Source organism: Saimiri boliviensis, chromosome 1, assembly GCF_048565385.1.
Source record: "Saimiri boliviensis isolate mSaiBol1 chromosome 1, mSaiBol1.pri, whole genome shotgun sequence".
NCBI classification, from domain to species: domain Eukaryota; kingdom Metazoa; phylum Chordata; class Mammalia; order Primates; family Cebidae; genus Saimiri; species Saimiri boliviensis.
The window spans coordinates 145,440,361-145,457,177 of record NC_133449.1 but is presented as its reverse complement, the minus strand read 5'-3'; the positions used below and the strand labels follow the sequence as shown (position 1 = coordinate 145,457,177).

Here is a 16,817-nt window from a genome sequence, read left to right as displayed (position 1 = left end):
ACTCAGGGCAGCTGAAAAGCTGGTGTGGGAAAGTTTTGGTTTTGTTGTTGTTATTGTTGTTGTTGTTTTTAGAGTAATTCCAACCAGTAAGTGCAAAATAAATTATGGAATTTGAAACTTAACCCTCAGTGATGCAGGGAATGATCTTTATTGGATTCTTGACCAAAAAGAAAAAAGAAAAAATTAAACGAATCCAATCAAGGCTACAGATGTATCAGTTACAGGCAAAGGGGGACAGGGACGATTCTAAATTAAGCGGTGGGAATAACGAGCAAAGCTTGTTTGGATCCTGATTTAAGAAAACTAATTTTAAAACTTTTTCTTAATTGTGAACCATTGTTGCACTTAGTATACAATGTTGTTGTTGTTGTTGTTGTTTTAAGCAACATTTTTAAAGCTGTTTTTTTGTTGTTGTTGTTTCGTTTTGTTTTGTTTTGTTTTGCTTTTGATACGGAGTTTCACTCTTGTTACCCAGGCTGGAGTGCAATGGCACGATCTCGGCTCACCACAACCTCCACCTCCTGGGTTCAGGCAATTCTCCTGCCTCAGCCTCCTGAGTAGCTGGGATTACAGGCACGCACCACCATGCCCAGCTAATTTTTTGTATTTTTAGTAGAGACGGGGTTTCACCATGTTGACCAGGATGGTCTCAATCTCTTGACCTCGTGATCCACCCGCCTCGGCCTCCCAAAGTGCTGGGATTACAGGCTTGAGCCACCGTGCCCGGCCTAAAGCTGGTTTTTTAAAAGCAAGATCCAAAACCATCAACTGGATATGCGATGATATTAAGGAATGACTGTGGTTTTTTAGGCACAATCATGGTACTGTGGTTTTGCTAATTTTTAAAAAGGCCCTTATCTTTTAGAGAAAAATAATGAAATATAGATGAAATTACATGCTGTATGGGACTTGCTTCAAAATCGACTGGGGGAAGGGGCAGGACAGATGAAGCCCGACTGGTCATGTGCTAAGATTGGAAAAGCTGGGTGATGACAGTTCACTATGCTGTTCTTTCTACTTTTGCATATGAGGAAAATAAAGCCTTCCATAATAAAAATATTTTAAGTACTTTGTAGTTGCTTCCTATCCCGCTTTGCATGGCTTCTAAGATCCTTCATGAGCTCACCTCTGCAATCTCATTTCCTACCATGTGTCCAACAGCTTTCTCTGCTTCAGCCCCGCTGGCCTTCTTGTACTTTCTGGAGCCTGTTGCCAGGCATGCTTCCGCCACAGGACCTTTGCACTTGCTGTTCCTGCTCCTAGACAGCCCTTCCCTCAGATATTTGCATGGCTTATATTAGTTCTCTGCCCAGATGTCACCAGAGGAGTCTTCCCTTGATCTATGTATCAGAGAAGTATTCCTTGGCCTTCCTTTTGATAGAAAACAGAGCCCTTATCATTCCCTACCCTCTATTATGTCAATTTCTGGCATTAAATTATATGTATGTTTGTTTGTTGATTCATTGTGAAATGTAAGCTCCATGAAGGCCAAAGCTTGTTCTATTCTCCATTGGATCTGGCTCAGAAAACTGGTGCTGGCACAGAGCAAATGAAAGAATGTTATTCTTTTAAAACATCTTCTCTAGCTACTATTCTATCAAGAGTTTTTCATAAAGAAATTTCCTTGTCAACGGATCACAGAAAAAAAAGTTTACAGAATTTAAAAAAAAAAATTCCTAAAATCCTTGTTAGCCTTATTATCAAATTATATTTATGAAGTCCATAAAGCTAAAAAGTATTGATATGACTATCTGAAAATATGAAACAAAAGATAGAGAAACTTCTTAGAGAAGACTTCCTAGTCATCTTAAGTGAAATGACAAGGAAGAAAGTTAACATCTAATATATTCATGTCACAAAAAGATATTTGAGCCCTTTTTACATTCTCTTATCATCTGTAGGCCAATCTCAAGTCAAAGAAACTTCTTTATATTTTCTTAGATTAACTTTTACTTTCTTATCTCACTCCACACATACTTAACTGCACCCTTTCTATGTGTCAAGCCCTGTGCCAGGTACTGGGCCTACAGGGGTAATCCAGATAGAATTGGGGAGAGCGAATTTCAGGCAGGAGGAAAATAAAATCCTGATCATTATTTTTGCCAACAAAAGTCATTGATTGTGGGCAATTTTATGACACCTACATTTAAATTCAAATTGCTGGCAGTATAAGTTTTATTATTATTATATACATAGAGAACATAAAACATGTTTGCATTTTCTATTCTTCTTGGGCTACAGTTTTTAAATTTCATAGTGACAAGTTGGAAAAACCATTCTGACAACAAATTAGACATTTTCTTAAACCGTAACTGAGCCACCCAGTTGCATCACTTTCTTCAAAGCTTGCTGCCATTTTCGTATGACAATACACTGCAAACCAATGGTTTAAGTCCAAGGAAGGACTATGTTTTGCTTTCCCACAAAAGCCTAATATTTTTCATTCTCATTTTAATGGTAAAGATACAAATTTAAGAGGTCAAGAAAAATGTCAGGCTCTAGAATCTTATAGTGTTATTTTATGATGACATGAACTATTATATTTCTACACTGTATGAGATGTACACTAGGATTATTAGATTAATAACATATCCAATCATTTTTTTTTTTTAGTCTGTGTGAGGAGAGATAAGGAAAGCCAAAGTGAATTTGCTGCACCTGTTATCTGGGCATTTGGCATTCTTAACAAGTTCCATCCCCCAGGCAGCCAGATTAATAGATGACAGGGGGAAACATGTAAATTGCATTATCATCTTCGATGTGCTAATATACATGGGTACTGAAAATCCAATTGAAAGGGGACTGGCTTATTAACTGTGGCATGCTGCAATTTACATATCTCACCCTCCAGATGTGAGGACGGTAAATGAGAATGGAGTGTGCTCAGATCAGCAGGGGATAAGAAGGAAAAAAGTATGTACTTTGGCTATCAATTTTGCCAAGTGAAGAAACAGTGACACTTAGTGAAATGAATGACTTTTACTTTTCCTAAAATAAATCTGGCTCTAGCCACTCGTTGGCTGCATTCTGGAGCAGCCCGAAAGACAGCATGCCTAACCCTAGCAGGTCATTCTGTGCATGGCCCTGCTGACTTTCCAACAGTGAAAGCGAATGTAGATACTGACTACGCCATCATCAGTGTTAGCCAGCCAGCAAAATGAGAAAACAACTCTGTCTTTGGAAATAAATTATACAGAGTTTACAGCCAAGCCCAACACAAGATCTTTATGTCTCTAAAACTGCATAGCTGAATTTCTCACAGGTAACCATTATCTTTACTATGTCTCCTCAAACATACATGCAGCTTTTGATAACTTTCAACTATTTAGAAGTAACAGTATAACAACATTTAACTTAGTTAATTTTTTAAATTAGGGGTTTCCCATTAGACATGCAATGCTAGATAAATGGAATGGTAAGAAGGAATGAAAGAGCTGAGAGTGACATAAACAGCCACAAAACACAGTGAAGTAATAATCCTCACCAGAAATGTTAGCATTTCATATTCATAAACTATGTAGCAACAAACTTTAAATAAATTTCAACTATTTCTTTGCTGGAGAAACAGTAATAAGTCTCTCTCTTCTTTTAGCTTTTGACTATGGAAAATTTAAAACATGCACAAAGAAGACAGACTAGCATGACAAGCCCCAATGTACCCATCACTCAGACTGAACAACTCTTAACATTCTATTATTCTGATTCCCTCTATTCCTCCATCCACTCCCTCCCTCTTCTATTGTTATATGGGTTTTTTAATATGGGTTTTTTAGGTTAAATGTATGTATATATTGAAAAGTACAAATATTAAATGTTCTGACAAATGAATTCAGTCATGTAATCCTCATGCCAATACAAAACATTCCATCTCCAGAAAGTCTCATGTATCCCTTTTTCAGTCAGATTAGGTGCAGGTATAATTATACTTATCCAACAGAAGACATATTTTTTCCAGCACAGAAAAAAACTAAGGAAACCCACCTCCTGAAATCCAGTGTGCTTTGTATTTCAACCTGCACAAAGGCTTATAATCAGCTTTCTATAGAAAAGACGGTGTCGGAATCTATACGCAGAGTAAATCCAGACACTGATCTCCCCACAGATAGTATTCAGATAGAGAGCCTTCAGAAAAACTGAGGACTTCAACAACATGTAACAAAAAGCCCTACATCTGGAGTTATCTTTTTATTTATTTCAGTAGAACCTCAAACAGAATTATAGTTTCATAAATGCAACCCATATACTACAAAGTGGCAAAATTATAACTAAGGTATTATTATAATGGAATTTTTAACCACTCACCACAAGGAGTATGCACGTAACAAATCACATTAAATTCTCTATCCTTGCTCTCCAGAAAAGTAGTAACAACAAGCAATAGTAGAGGGAACACTGGTAATGACACTGACAGCAGCTGATAGGTATCAGCAGCGAGGAAGCTAGTTCTGACTCCACCGTGCTCTACTGATTCCAACCATAAGAGTGCAACACAGATAAGGATACCCGCTATTAACATGATAGACAGCCTGCATTTTATTCTGCATATTTCAGACTTGTTCTCTGTCTTCACTCCCCCAATCATGCTGGTAAAACTCTTTTCCTCACAAGTCCCCATTTAGGCCCACAGAGAAGAAAACGTGACCAATAGTTCTACCCCCTGGAGAAGGGCTGGGGAGGAAGCCTCCGCCCTCAGGCCATCATACCCGCTCCGTCCCTCCTAGTAGAAACGGGAATTTCTATCACTGAGGAGAGTGAGACTGGGCTTCATTCCCCTCCCCACCGCTGCAGCGGTGCTTAGGGAAAATGGCCTCCTTTTAGATGGCAGGCTCTTGCTAGACCGCCTGTGAGCTGACAGGGCGAGAGGCCAGGCAGGCCTCTGCTCCCCTAGCTCTGGCTTTACCATTACTGAGGCAGATACTATGATATTATGTTTGTCTTGGGTTTCTTTCACAAACTAGTTATAATCTAGGGAGGAAAGTCCTCACCAACTAAGATCCTAAACTTCCTAAAAGCCAAAATCTTTATCCTTTGTCTCAGCACTCCTCTCACAAATACTACCACCTACACCACCGTCAATGACAGCACCATCACCATCTATACCACCATCACCATCACCCACCAATACTACCAATACCACCGCCATCTACACCACCGCTGCCACGACCCACCAAAACTACAAATACTAACACCACTACCACCTACCATCTACGTCACCATCAATGACAGCATCACAACCATCTACAGCAGCACCCACCAACACTATGAATATTAACACCACCACTACCATCACCATTAGTGACAATACCACCACCATGTACACCATCAACCACCACTACCCACCAACACTACTAATAGTAACAACACCAGTACTGACATCAATAACACCACCACCATCCACACCGTCACCACCATCAATATTACCAACACCATCAACACTACCATCACTACTCACCACCACCACCACCCCCAGCACTACCACTATACCACCAACACTACCAACACAAATATCTACACCAAGACCACCACCACCACCACCTTTGTAAATATTCACAATTGAATTGCAATCTGCCAGTGCAAGTATCCAATTTCTTTTTTCTTTTTTTTTTTTCCTTTTTTTTTTTTATTGCATTTTAGGTTCTGGGGTACATGTGATGAACATGCAAGATTGTTGCATAGGTACACACATAGCAGTGTGGTTTGCTGCCTTCCGTCCCCTCACCTGTATCTGTCATTTCTCCCCATGCTATCTCTTCCCACCTCCCCACCCCCCGCCCCTCCCCCATTTCCCCCCAACGGACGCCGGTGTGTAGTGCTCCCCTCCCTGTGTCCATATGTTCTCATTGTTCAACACCCGCCTATGAGTGAGAATATATGGTGTTTGATTTTCTGCTCTTGTGTCAGTTTGCTGAGAATGATGGTTTCCAGGTTCATCCATGTCCCTACAAAGGACGTGAACTCATCGTTTTTGATGGCTGCGTAATATTCCATGGTGTATATGTACCACATTTTCCCTATCCAGTCTATCATCGTTGGGCATTTGGGTTGGTTCCAGGTCTTTGCTATTGTAAACAGTGCTGCAATGAACATTCGTGTGCACGTGTCCTTGTAGTAGAATGATTTATAATCCTTTGGATATATACCCAGTAATGGGATTGCTGGGTCAAATGGGATTTCTATTTTTAGGTCCTTGAGGAATCGCCACACTGTCTTCCACAACGGTTGAATTAACCAAAACGCCAAAAGCTAAGGCAACAAAAGCCAAAATAGACAAATGGGACCTAATCAAACTCCACAGCTTCTGCACGGCAAAAGAAACAGTCAGTAGAGTGAATCGGCAACCAACAGAATGGGAAAAAATTTTTGCAGCCTACCCATCTGACAAGGGGCTGATATCCAGAATTTACAAAGAACTAAAGCAGACCTACAAGAAAAAAACAAACAAGCCCATTCAAAAATGGGCGAAGGATATGAACAGATACTTTACAAAAGAAGACATACAGGAGGCCAACAAACATATGAAAAAATGCTCATCATCACTGGTCATCAGAGAAATGCAAATCAAAACCACATTGAGATACCATCTCACACCAGTTAGAATGGCGATCATTAAAAAATCGGGAAAGAACAGATGCTGGAGAGGATGTGGAGAAATAGGAACACTTTTACACCGTTGGTGGGAATGCAAGTATCCAATTTCTTGCCAGTCCTGGTACTACCTTGTTCTCCTCTGGAGTAAAGAGGACTCGGAATACAGAGGGCACTCCAGGAGCCACTTTGCGGCTAATATCTTTGGGGCTGATTACTTTAAAGTAAGGCGAACTTTCCTCCACAACTTTCACCAACCTCGGAATCTGCAGGGAAACACACAATGAACATTGTACATGTGAAAAAGCAGAGTTAAACACAGACTGAAATCTCCATCAATTACTTAGTAGACGTGTCACCTTGGTCAGGTCTGAACTTCAGTTTTCTCAAGTATAAAAGGAGATGATGGTAGTACTTATTTTTATGCCATACAAAGTAAGCACCCAATACTTTTCAGCTTTAATTTTTATTAACATTATTATTCTTATTTTTATAATTATTGCAAGTCTCTATTTATTTTAAAATTAAATCATTTAAAGTGACGATCTTCAAGGGCTAACTGCTTAATCAGCTAAAACTCACGCACATAACAGAGTTAAGCTGAATATCCCAACATGTGAGCATTTGAGAAGCGCTATGAGAGAAGTCACCCTTCCTGCACCCCTTCAATAGCCCATCTACAGCACATGGCATGCCACGTCATCCTCGTAATACCCTTTGAGCTTCATTATGACTCCCATGCTACAGACACTGCCCAAAACAATGCAGTTCCACCAAGCAAAGGTGCTAGGGGTCAAGTCCCAGCCCAGCTCCACCCCGCCTCTCCACGAGATGGTCCTGAGTAAACACACCACAAAGCAAGAGCAAAGAACAGGAGGATATCCCCCACTCTCAGAACAGCTCCTGGAACTTCTGCTGGAATATGAACCCAGATTAGTCTGACTCTGGAGTGTGGGTCCTTATCTTTGTATCCCAAGTACAATTATGAGTGTTCTGGCTTATTCCCATCCTGTGTGTGAGAGAGAGATAGACAAAAATAGTAACCTGACAGGCTCTATCTTTTGTACCTCATGCCAGTGAGTAATCAAACACAAGGTGAATGGCACAGAAAGCATTTCTTGGGGCCCTAAATCTCTCCCTGCTTCTTCATGAGACTGTGAACTAAGGAAGCAGAGGAGCAGGTATATCAGCCACCGGGTATGAGGGTCCTGGAGTCACCAGATGACAAGTATGCCTCGCCTGGAGAGAACTGTCTGCTTGCTGGTAGCTGGACATTCCTTGGATGGGACCCTCTTTCCATGTGGCCAACACTCTGGCTGCATCTTTTCAAGAGATGTTGGGTTATCCATGAGAACTGAGTGTTTGGCAGACAAAACTCACACATGCCCTTTACCCTAGCTTGCTGATGGCCATTTCTTGTTTAAGGTCAGAGAGGATGCTTTGTACTGTACCATTTTAGTAATCTAAAAATATCTCAGCCAGAGTCAAAAAGTAATATAGAAAGGGAAAAGAGAGTCAGAAGAGAGAACCGAACTGCATGAAAAGGTAGAGTCCTAATGTCTGTGCAATGCTCCTCTTCTGAGGTCCAGGAGTATAACCTTGTGCACCTCGGGTTCTTTTCCTTCACTTTCACTTCTGTCCCATGAGCTTATCTTACTAATGCTACTGCAGAAAAGAATGAAACTGACCATTTTCTCCAGAGTCTGGCTTTGTTGTCACTAAATCACCCACTGATCTCTGCGAGGCATCACTGATTCCCTTAATGAGCTGCTGTACCAAATATAACTGCAAGTCTTCCCATTCTCTGGGTATTCTTGCATAGTCTTCACTTATTTTCTATTTTGTCTTATAGCTAGAATTGTTTGTCTTCATATTCTTAGACCCCGGAAAGTACTCCTCCTTGTCTTTATAACCAGAATTTCCCATTTCACCAATGCTTTCCTCCACATCTGACTACTTTTCACACTCAAGTGTGCTTTGTGCTGAACTTCTGCTCTTTTCTTGAAATAAACTCTAATTTATCTCTAATGAAAAAGTCATTAGGCTGGAAAAGAAATCTTCTGTTGCAATTACAAAGAGACAAGATACAGACAGTGAGCGAAGCCTTCCAAAACTGACTGTAGACAAACTCTGAAGGCTATCGCCTACAGAAAGAAGAAGACAGAAAATAAGGAAAGGGACCTACATTTTTTAGAAGTAAAAAGAAAGGTTTTTAAATGGTACAATTTGCAGAATATAAATACAAATGCTCAACAATCTCACTTCTTATGAGTAGAGTTTATACCTTAAATTGGGGAAATGGTGTCTCTAATGAAGATTACATAAACATTAATAGTAATTTCCCTGTCTTAAACGAAAACCTAGCTCAATTTTTCATACTTGAGAATCCCATGACATTTATCTGGTCAATCCTTTAATCCACAAAAGTTGGTGCACATGTTGAGAGTTCACTACTTGCCAGGCAATGGTTAGGAGTCAACATACAGCAACAAACAAACAGACACAGCTCTGTCTTCCTTAAGCTTATAATCAAAGAACATGTTTCCATACTATTTTCCTAAGTCTATCAAATTAAAGAACTTAATAAAGATCTTTCCAGACACCATTTTACTTTAACCCATTTTCATATATCCTGGAAAAGTTCACCCACCCCAGAGAACATACTCACTTTGTCATTGTTCCTCAAAATCAGTGGAACTTCATAGACTTCACAGGGAGTGTAGTTCTGGAATATAATTTCCGATGGAAAGGGCTGAAATAATGCCTGATCCAGGTCGATTCCTGAAAACTTCAGATGAAAGAGTAAATTATTGTTATAGTTGCCAAAAGTGACCGGGAAAGATAATAAAATATGACAAAGGCCTGTGGATATTAAAACTAAACATAGGAAATACCAAAAAAAAATCCATACCAGGTACATAATTATAAAAGCACTGAAATCACAGGACAAAAGAATGTGTGAAAGAAACTGGAGGGAAGAAAAAAGAATATTTAACTTCCAAGGAGCAAAAATGCATGCCTGCTTTTCAACATAACACAAGTCAGAAGGAAGAGGAATAAATTTTTTTAGATCCTGGAAAACAAAAAAACCAAAACAACAACAACAACAACAACAAAAACCTCTGCAGGCATAGTATTTTTTACCTGGGAAAAGTCCCTCCAAAAACAAAATTTGAACAAAGACATTTTCAGAGAAATAAAAATTGGAAAATGTTGTTACCAACATCTAAAGGAAATTCCAAAGGGTCTTCTTTATGGAGAAGAGAATTTATCTTAGAAATTCAGAGATCCAGGGAGGAAAGGAGAATAATAAACGGGTAAATACGTGGTTACTCTCAATGAATTCTTATCATACAAAACAATAATCAAAATAACAAGCTTACTAATAGGATGTGTGCACTAGTTGGGCACTACACAACAGAACCAAATTGGACTTGGCCCCCTCATTTTCTGTTCTATTTTGATTTTCACAAAGTACTTGCTTTTTATCCAACCAATCGCTGGGAAGCCAGGTTTGTAAAGTATGACATCATCAAAGTGAATATAGCATCATCTAAGGCCGAAACTACTAATTACCCCAAGCTAGTAGCCTGTTCAGCATCCAACCAATTTTGGGTATTGCCAGGTTCCCCTTGAAAATTTAGGCTATCCCATGATGCCCTGTGAGTTCATGGTTACACCCTGGGGCCTCTTGGCACATAGTTTGAAAACTGCAGCTGTAAGTATCCATCAGCAACATAAACCCAAAGAAAGAACAAAATTAGCATGACAAAAACAAGAGAGGAAATTAATGAAATAAAAGCAACTGTACTATGAAAACAACAAAGCGAAATTCAGGTCTTTAAAACTGACAAAATCCCTAGTGAGTCTGATCAAGAAAGTAAGACAGAAGGCACAAAGAACAAATACAAAGACTGGAAATAGGAATATTACAACAAAACCCGAACTCAGTAACAAGATAATAAATATTATGTCAATAAATGTGAAAATATAGATAAAATGCAAAATCCTAGAAAAATATAATAAAAATTTATCAAAACTGGAACACGAAGAAATAGAACATCTGAATAGCTCTAAAACTATTATAGAAAGCAGATCTGTAAACAAAAACCTTTTACAGAGAAAACTCCAAACCCAGATAGCTTTACAAGCAAATTCTAACAAACATAAAATAAACAATTCAAGCATTGTCCCAAAGAAAAGAAAAACAAAAAATGAAATGTCTCCCAACTCAGTCTATAAAGTCAGCATAACCTCCTTCATATACCTGAGAAAGACAGTGAGGGAAAAAGAAAACTATAGGCCAATCTCACTCATAAACCTAGATAGACAGATAGGAGATGGAGAGATAGACAGAGAGAGAGAGAGAGAGAGAGAGATTTGTAAACTGAAACCGGCCCTGTATAAAAAGGATAACACATCATGTCCAAGCTGGGTTTGTCTCAGAAACTCAAGGTTATTTTAGTATTAGAAATCAAACAAGAAGAAACATAACTGTCATTTTCCCCAAAGTAATTGTTTATTTTAAAAATTCAAAATAACCTACAAATAAATAATTCTAATAATTATCTTATTAGAATTAATAAGTGAATATTAAGGTCACTGACTATAAAGTCAATATATAAAAGTCAATCCTACGTCTCTGTATTAGCAATGAACATTTAGGAAATGATATTTATAAGCAATATTATTTAAAATAGTATCCTAAAATGTAAAACGCATTGAAATAAATCTTTTTTTTTTTTTTTTTTCTTTTCTTTTTTGAGACGGAGTTTCGCTCTTGTTACCCAGGCTGGAGTGCAATGGCGCGGTCTCGGCTCACTGCAACCTCCGCCTCCTGGGTTCAGGCAATTCTCCTGCCTCAGCCTCCTGAGTAGCTGGGATCACAGGCATGTGCCACCATGCCCAGCTAATTTTTTGTATTTTTAGTAGAGACGGGGTTTCACTATGTTGACCAGGATGGTCTCGATCTCTCGACCTCGTGATCCACCTGCCTCGGCCTCCCAAAGTGCTGGGATTACAGGCTTGAGCCACCGCGCCCGGCGAAATAAATCTAATGAAAGATGTATAAGACCTTTATCCAGAAACTAAAAACATTATTGAGAGAAATTAAGGAAGATTTAATTGAATTCAGGAATATACTATTTACATGAATTGAAAGACTCAGTATGTTAAGGATTTCAAATCCTCCCCAAATTTATTTAAAAGTTCAATGCAATCATTAAAAACAATCCCAGCAGGTTCTTATCTGTTCTTGGTCCTTCGCATTTCCATATAAATTCAATCAGTCTTTTCATTAAAAAAAAAAAAAAAAAAAAGACAAGATACGTTTGAAGAACAAGATAGGAGGATTTGCTGTATCAGGTAGCAAAACATTATATTATTACATTTCATATACTGTTACTTACCACAGTAATTAACATAATGAGATATTAGCACAAGATTAATCATAATTAAGATAATGAGATATTAGCACAAGATTTATCATAAAAATAAATGTAACAGATTAGAAAGCCCCCAAACCAATTATTAAATATATGGTCACTGGATTTATGACAAATGTAACATGGCTAATCTATTTCTCACATCATAGGTTAGTTTTCTTGATTATATAAGTGGAATAGTACAGTATATACTCCTTAATTTCTGGCTAATTAAATTCTGCCATGAAGCAATCAGTCTTAACTACATCATTTCACCATAAGCTCAAAGAATATAATGGAAAAAAAGATCAAAGAGCACAAAGCAAATATTTAAGAATGTAAAGAAGTGAACAGTTACGAGATTAAAAATTCATGTCTTCATTCAATAAATATTGAGTTTCCAACATGCGCCAGGTTCTTTTGTGCATGCTGAATGTATAGTGGTGAACAAAGCCAAAGAAATCCCCTAGCCTCATGAAGCTGACATTCTTGAGGCTCAAGCAATCATACAAAAAATATAGAAATATATAATATAAAGTCAGGTACTGAAAGGTTGTGAAGAAAGCTAAAGCAGGATGAGGAGATAGGGGAATGGGAGGTGGCTGCTCTTTCAGACAGGCAGTCAAGAGAAGGCCCCTCTAAGATGACTTCTAAGTAGAGGTCTGAAGCAAGTCATGCGAAGGTTTGAGAGTAGCACTCCAGTTAGAAGGGAAAGCAAGCACAGTCCCTCAGGTGGAAATTGTCTCCGAGTGTTTGAAGAGCAGCATAGGAAAAACCCAGTGAGAAGAGAAGGAGAGGGAGAAGAGTAGAAGGGAAAGAGTTCCGTGAGGGAGGCAGAACTAGACAGTACCGGACCTTAGAGGTTATGGTACTGAGTTTAGATTTTATTATGACAGTAACAGGAAGTTACTGGATGGTTTTAAACGTGGAAGTAGCATGTTCTTTCTGATTTACGTTTTAAAAAATCACTTACTGCTTTGTGATAATGGGGGCTGGGGGAGAGTGAGATGGAAACAAAGAGGCAATTTTGATATTCTACATCATAGTGGCTTAAACTGGAATGGTGGTGGAGAACATGGTGAGAATTGGTCTGATTAAAGATGCATTTGTGAAGGCAGATTTTATAGCACTTATCACTGGATCACAAGATGTAACAAAAAGAGAGGCATCAGAGATACAACTCCCAAGTGTTTGGTCTGGGAAAACAGATAAGTAGGGGTATGAAAAGCAGGAGGAAAGAGACAAAAGAGGAAAGATCAGGCTTTTAGAGACGGAACGTAAAGCTACAATTAGATATTAAATATATTAAGTTTTAGCTGCCAGTCATACACTGAGCTGACTTCTGTGCTTGCTTTCCCTTCTAACTGGAGTGCTGTTCTCAAACCTTCGCGTGACTTGCTTCAGACCTCTACTTAGAAGACATCTTAGAGGGGCCTTCTCTTGGCTGTCTATCTAAAAGGGAAGCCACCTCCCACTCCCCCATACAGGCAGGGGATAGACTGTGGCAGGAGATATAAATATAAAAGTAATCATCAAAAAGTAGAATTTAAAGCCTTTTTTTTTTTCTCTTTCTTTCTTCCTAGAATAGATCACTTAAGGAGCAAGTTCAGAAGAGAAAGAAGTTCAAGTGCCAAGTAATAAAAGCTCTAATATTTAGTGATCAGAAATGAGTGAATAATCCAACAAATAAAATAAGCAAAAAATCAAATGAGCATACCATGTCAGATACAAGTGAATAAGAAGGTACAAAAAGTGATGCTCACCGTGTCAAATGCTATGAGACAACATGGAAGTGATATGTTCACATTTTTAAAAATTACTCTTACTGCTTTGTGATAACCGGGGTAGAGGAAGAATGAGATGGAAACAGAAAAGCTATATCAGTATTCCAGATAATGGTGGCTTAAGCTGGAATGGTGGTGGGGGAATTGGTGAGAAGTGGGATTATTAAAGAGGTCTGTTGAACCAGGTCTGGTCTGCTCAAAAATGAAGCATAAAAAACACATACACATAACTCAAAGCAAGGGACACAGAGGATAGCCTAATGAATGTAATGACAAGGAAATGGATATCAACAGAAAGTTACAAATAAATGAGAGAGGAAATACAAGCTGTAAAAGGCCAAAGAAGGTCCAACATATTCATAATTGAAAAATGATATGAAAAAACATTTGATAATTCAAGAAAAACTTTCTGAAAATAAAATAAAGGCCCACAGTACCTAAGGAATAATGTAGTGGTATCCTAATACTGAACTTTAAGTAAAAACAATCTTTGGGCACATGGGCTAAAAGATTAACTTATAGGGGGAGAAATCAAGCTGGCTTCAGACTTCTACATACCATCATTTAAAGTCAGAAGGTTGTCAAGAAAATGCCTGCAGAGCTGTTATGAGAATTTGTGGCCCAAGAATTTCATAAGTAACAAATCTGCAGTTCAGTATGAAGGCAAGACACAAATATTATCAAACACGTAAAACAAAGAAATACAGTCTTCATAAGCTCTTCTTGAAGAAATTAGTAGATGACTAACACCCATCTAAGAGATAAATGGTTAAATTCAGAATATAAATTAAAAATAACCAACTGAATTAAGAGGAGAGGAGAGAAGACATAGTGGAAAGTGATCTGATTTCCTCATCCTTTAGAGCAGTCACAACACATTATACACACACTAGTAGTAAACGTGAAAAATTCCTCATAGCCTGATTCGTGTTATGCTTTCAGAAAAGAGGAAATGGCCCTTAATTAGAATAAATGTCTTGGAAAAGACCATGTTCCCTCCCCTCAAATTTAGAAGGTGATTGTAGGGAACAGACCAGACAATAAAAAGCTAGCAATGCTCAGAATGGTGACGTTTATGCAAATCCTAGACAAGGGAAGCAATGGTGTAGCAGTAAGAGCAGACAAGCCCCAAAGACTCATTCTTCATGAGGAACATAACATTGAAAAACTCTCAGGAATTTTCAGAGGAAAATTCTGGGGAACTCTTTGAGAAGAGGTTAATCTTTAGCAGCCCAACTATTGGAGGTTCATACCATAATTTGTGCATTACAAATAAAGGATATAATTTTAGAAATTAATTAAATAGGAAACCAGACCTTTGATAATCATATGCTCCTAAAGCCTAGAATGTATGGTTTACATGTGAATATAGAAACATGACAAAACTGCTATTCTTTAGAAACGGAACAAATACATATCATTGGAAATGGGCCAGAACAGACAATGAGTGCCTACTTTAACAATTCCACCTTGCCCTTTCTAGTGGGTGGCTCAGGTAAGGAGAGATTATTTGTTAAACTAAGACAATAACTTGATTGGGCTTGACTAACATAATTCTTAGAATTACTCCTAATCTGTGTAAACCATAGTGTCAAATAGTATTCGGAAGTAGCTACGAAGTGTGACTAGTCAAAAGTTATTTTAAAAGAGGTTTGCACTTGTTTATTGCAGTCTTCACCACACCATATCACAGATATGAAGCTATGCAGAAGCAGAAAAGGAGGATTGAAAACAAACCCAATAAAAGATTAGGTAGTCAAGAAACAAATTTTACTTAGTTAGTGTTCTGGAATGTTTGCATTGTGCCAATGCCCACTTTATATGCAAGTATGACAGAAAGCAGCTACCTTCTGATGTGTTGTTTCTCCCATATCTAAGAGTTCAATGATCTGTGGTCGGCACATCAAATGTGTTTTTGCTAGTCTCTGCTCGGTGGTGAGGGACATTTCCTTTAGGAACTCTGAGGGCGTCAGCTGGAAAGTAAAACAATAAGAACCAAAGATTCATAAGTGGTTGTACTGAAAAAGTGTTTTCCTAAGTACCAGTAATGAATAATTTGTGTTAGCAGCTTTCAGGATAATTCTGGAATGCCACTAAGTTCCCTCATAAAATATTTAAAATAAGTAAATTATGTAAGAGAAATACCCATGCGCTTTTGAGGTCTTTGCACGGTAATGTAAAATGACATGTGGTTTCTGTTTCCTCATGATTTTGAAGGAGTCACACAAAGGAACCTGAGGAAAAAAAGTCAAGAAATTGCACAGAAACATGTCCACAGAGCTTAACATTTATGCTCAGAAGAGGCATCTGAGCATAAAACTCTTAGTTTGTAAATATCACTTAAGGGTTTAAAAAATAAGGAGTTTGAAATACCTCTATTTCTCAAATAACATTACAATATGCAAACAAAGCTTTTGGGTGTTTATTATATGATGTTAGAGAGAAATCTTGTAAAACTGTAAAGGATATAGGAAGTGTGACTCCATCACTCAGGAATGAGTTTGAACTTAAGAGACATCACAAGAGCGCATTTAGACCTCACTGTGAAAGAGTTCTGAGCTAATCAGCAGATCCTACAGCCAGTCACATTCAGACACCCCAGTAAGAACACAAATTGCTTTTACCCTTTCCAACGTTATGAGATAAAAATGTAACTTATCATTTAAATAAAACTAACCCAACAAGGAATTAGTTACCCAGAACCAATGATACTTAACTGTGGTTATGGAATGTTCCTATTTTATGTGCAGGGAGATTACGATCATTGGCAGCTACATAACGCTTAAGTATATGCCACGATTTTTTTTAACATGTGAAGATATATAACTTAGCTGATTTGCCTTGGGTTAAATACAATGTACTTTAAGAATGCTTATTTTTCTGCAAATTTTATTTCTGTGATTGAATCCATTTAAATGAAGGTATATTTCTAATACAGCTTTCAACTTGGTTAAGTTTTTATTTTATTGGAACCCAGATAAGGATAATAAAATGTTAAGAAGTGTCAGCTATATTTTGATTTAAA

At 38.0% G+C, this 16,817-nt stretch overlaps 1 protein-coding gene across 5 annotated transcripts in view; it reads right to left on the bottom strand.

Annotated features, from left to right (window-relative positions):
- Positions 1-16,817, bottom strand: part of HYDIN (HYDIN axonemal central pair apparatus protein) — a 444,836-nt gene that overhangs the window by 372,926 nt on the left and 55,093 nt on the right. For 3 of the 5 annotated variants that reach the window (XM_074406071.1, XM_074406078.1, XM_074406094.1), the window contains exons 3-5: positions 15,640-15,765; positions 9,254-9,373; positions 6,717-6,851 (exon numbers count right to left, since the gene is read on the bottom strand). In XM_074406071.1, coding sequence (XP_074262172.1) covers positions 6,717-6,851; positions 9,254-9,373; positions 15,640-15,765 — 381 coding nt within the window. Of the gene's footprint in view, positions 1-4,302; positions 4,737-6,716; positions 6,852-7,436; positions 7,491-9,253; positions 9,374-15,639; positions 15,766-16,817 lie in introns of those variants that run through there. The other 2 variants (XM_074406090.1, XM_074406083.1) reach the window with 2 other exon arrangements.